Consider the following 2,451-nt stretch of genomic DNA (forward strand, 5'->3'; position numbering starts at 1 on the left):
GTTCTCCCTGTATTCCGTGAGATCTAACCTTGCTAACCAGTCTCCCATGGGGAACCTTGTCGAACGCCTTACTGACGTCCATATAGATCACATCTACCTCTCTGCCCTCATCAATCCTCTTTGTTACTTCTTCAAAAAATTCAATCGTTTGTGAGACATGATTTCCCACGCACAAAGCCATGTTAACTATCCCTAATCAGTCCTTGCCCTTCCGAATACATGTTCATCCTGTTCCTCAGGATTCCCTCCAACAACTTGCCCACCACTGACGTCAGGCTCACTGGTCTATAGTTCCCTGGCTTGTCCTTACTACTCTTCTTAAAAAGTGGCACCACGTTAGCCAACATCCAGTCTTCCGGCACCTCACCTGTGACTATCAATAATACAAATATTTCAGCAAGAGGCCCAGCAATCACTTGCCTAGCTTCCCACAGAGTTCTAGTGTACACCTGATCAGATCCTGAGGAGTTATCCACCTTTATGTGTTTCAAGACGTCCAGCACTTCCTCCTCTGTAATATGGACATTTTGCAAAGTGTCACCATCTATTTTGCTACTTTCTATATTTTCCACAGTAAATAGTGATGCAAAATACTCATTTAGTATGTTCCCCATTTTCTGCAGCTCCACACAAAGGCCGCCTTGCTGATCTTTGAGGGGCCCTATTCTCTCCCTAGTTGCCCTTTTGTCCTTAATGTATTTGTACAGTAAACTTTTTATTCAAACCCCTATTGCCTTTCCTCTTATGTACTTGAAGTGATCTATCAAAGGCTTTTGTTCCTCCTTAATGACTAATTGTTAAGTTTCATAGCTGCCTAAATTTGTTCTTGTACAGAGATGGACTTGCGGCTTTTCACAGCAAAGTTATCTTACATTTTCCTTTTGCTTTATTTCTAACATTCTTAGAGTTCTTTAATTTTATGCTTTGCCTTTGTGTCCTTCCTCAACATTGTAACTGATAATTATATAAGGTCTTGTGTTTTGGCTTGCATATTGTACAATAATTCATGCCTTCTTTGCAGGAAAAAAGAAAACCAAACAAGGGATCTTGGAAGTACCAGCACCCACATCGACAACAGGACACCCGCCACCTGTTCCAGATAGAATTGTTCAAGATAAGCCATTGACAATGATAATAGAGACTTAAATTGCAACCAGAATGTCATATACTAAATTGAAAAAGTTTTGCATTTTAAAATAATTGTTAATCTTTTTTTTAGTAAGAGCGAAAATAAAAAGAATGACTACCGTGTTATCTGTCAAATATAAAATAGTTGAGGATTAATCTTGTAAGTGCATGAAGTGTATGTAATAAACAGTGTTAGGAACAAATGAAATGTAACTCTTTAAGTATCTGTGGTTTATGACTTTATTTGGTTCTGTTCCATAGTTTAAAATAAAATAATTTACGCCGGCTCTGAGAGAAAGAAAGTAATTCAGCATAAAATGAAGAAGATATATGTGTAAATAACTTGTTACATAACAAGTTACTCAAGCATAACTTGATACGTGTTGTTTGGTAGTACAGAACTTGAATATTACTAAAAAATGCACATTTTGTCCTTTTTTTGGTTTGCATTAATCACCACAATTCATATAAATACCAACTAAAGGGGGAAACAAATGTATACTGACAACAGGAAAGTGCTGATTGGTTGGCAAGTGGACTCTGGTGGAGATGCTGTCGTGGAGAATGCACCCATCAATATTGATTGACAGTTTATATTTTAAACCTGATGGGTTGACTCTGGGCAAGCCATTGGCCTGAAACATGAATCAGCAAATGACTGTTACCTGTTTTGTTTGGCTGGAACAGGGGTTGAGCATGCACATGGTTTTTCCTTAAGAACAGGACCCTATGTATTAATATATATGGCTTCTAGTGCATGCAAGTCTACCAAACATGACTGACAATCCGAAATTGGCTGTTTGTGTAATTCTTTGCACATTCAGGCTTATCCAGCCAAAGTTGTTCAATTGTCGAATCACATCTAATGTTTGACACAGTGCTGTCAGTTGTGCAAGCGTGGACTGGTTGAGAATGCTTATTGCAAACTGCCAAATAAATATTCTGTTTGACATGATACACCAGATTTGGGATGTTTCGCCTACAAGCATGTCATCTTTCTGGTATGGTAGTTCATACACCATATTACAAACTTGTGTGATAGGCAGAAAGACTTTTCAGGTTGATGGTAGCATCCAGTCAACCTCAAATGTGAAAGAGAATGGTCAAATGCTCAATTTCATCTATGTCCTAGTTGAGAAATCAGTTAGTGGTTTTCTACTACTGTTTGCCACAAAACCATTGGTCAGTAAACATGTTAGCATTTCTTTAGTTTAACACATTATAAAATTGGCCTTACCAGCAATTTTGAAAATAAGGACTGAGCCATTTGTTCACTTTGCAAGCTTAATGCTGAAGTAGGATGCATCAAAGCCTTCCTGCTTG

At 38.1% G+C, this 2,451-nt stretch overlaps 1 protein-coding gene across 2 annotated transcripts in view; it reads left to right on the forward strand.

Moving 5' to 3' along the window:
* The window catches only part of LOC122555586 (protein shisa-like-2B), a 38,623-nt gene extending 37,025 nt beyond the window's left edge, over positions 1-1,598 (forward strand). The window contains exon 3 of one of the 2 annotated variants that reach the window (XM_043701616.1): positions 1,022-1,598. In XM_043701616.1, the coding sequence (XP_043557551.1) occupies positions 1,022-1,146 (125 nt within the window). In that variant the 3' untranslated portion in view covers positions 1,147-1,598. The remainder of the gene's footprint in view (positions 1-1,021) is intronic. The other variant, XM_043701626.1, reaches the window with a different exon arrangement.
* The last annotated feature ends 853 nt before the right edge of the window (positions 1,599-2,451 follow it).

Source organism: Chiloscyllium plagiosum, chromosome 1 (genome assembly GCF_004010195.1).
Source record: "Chiloscyllium plagiosum isolate BGI_BamShark_2017 chromosome 1, ASM401019v2, whole genome shotgun sequence".
Classification (NCBI taxonomy): domain Eukaryota; kingdom Metazoa; phylum Chordata; class Chondrichthyes; order Orectolobiformes; family Hemiscylliidae; genus Chiloscyllium; species Chiloscyllium plagiosum.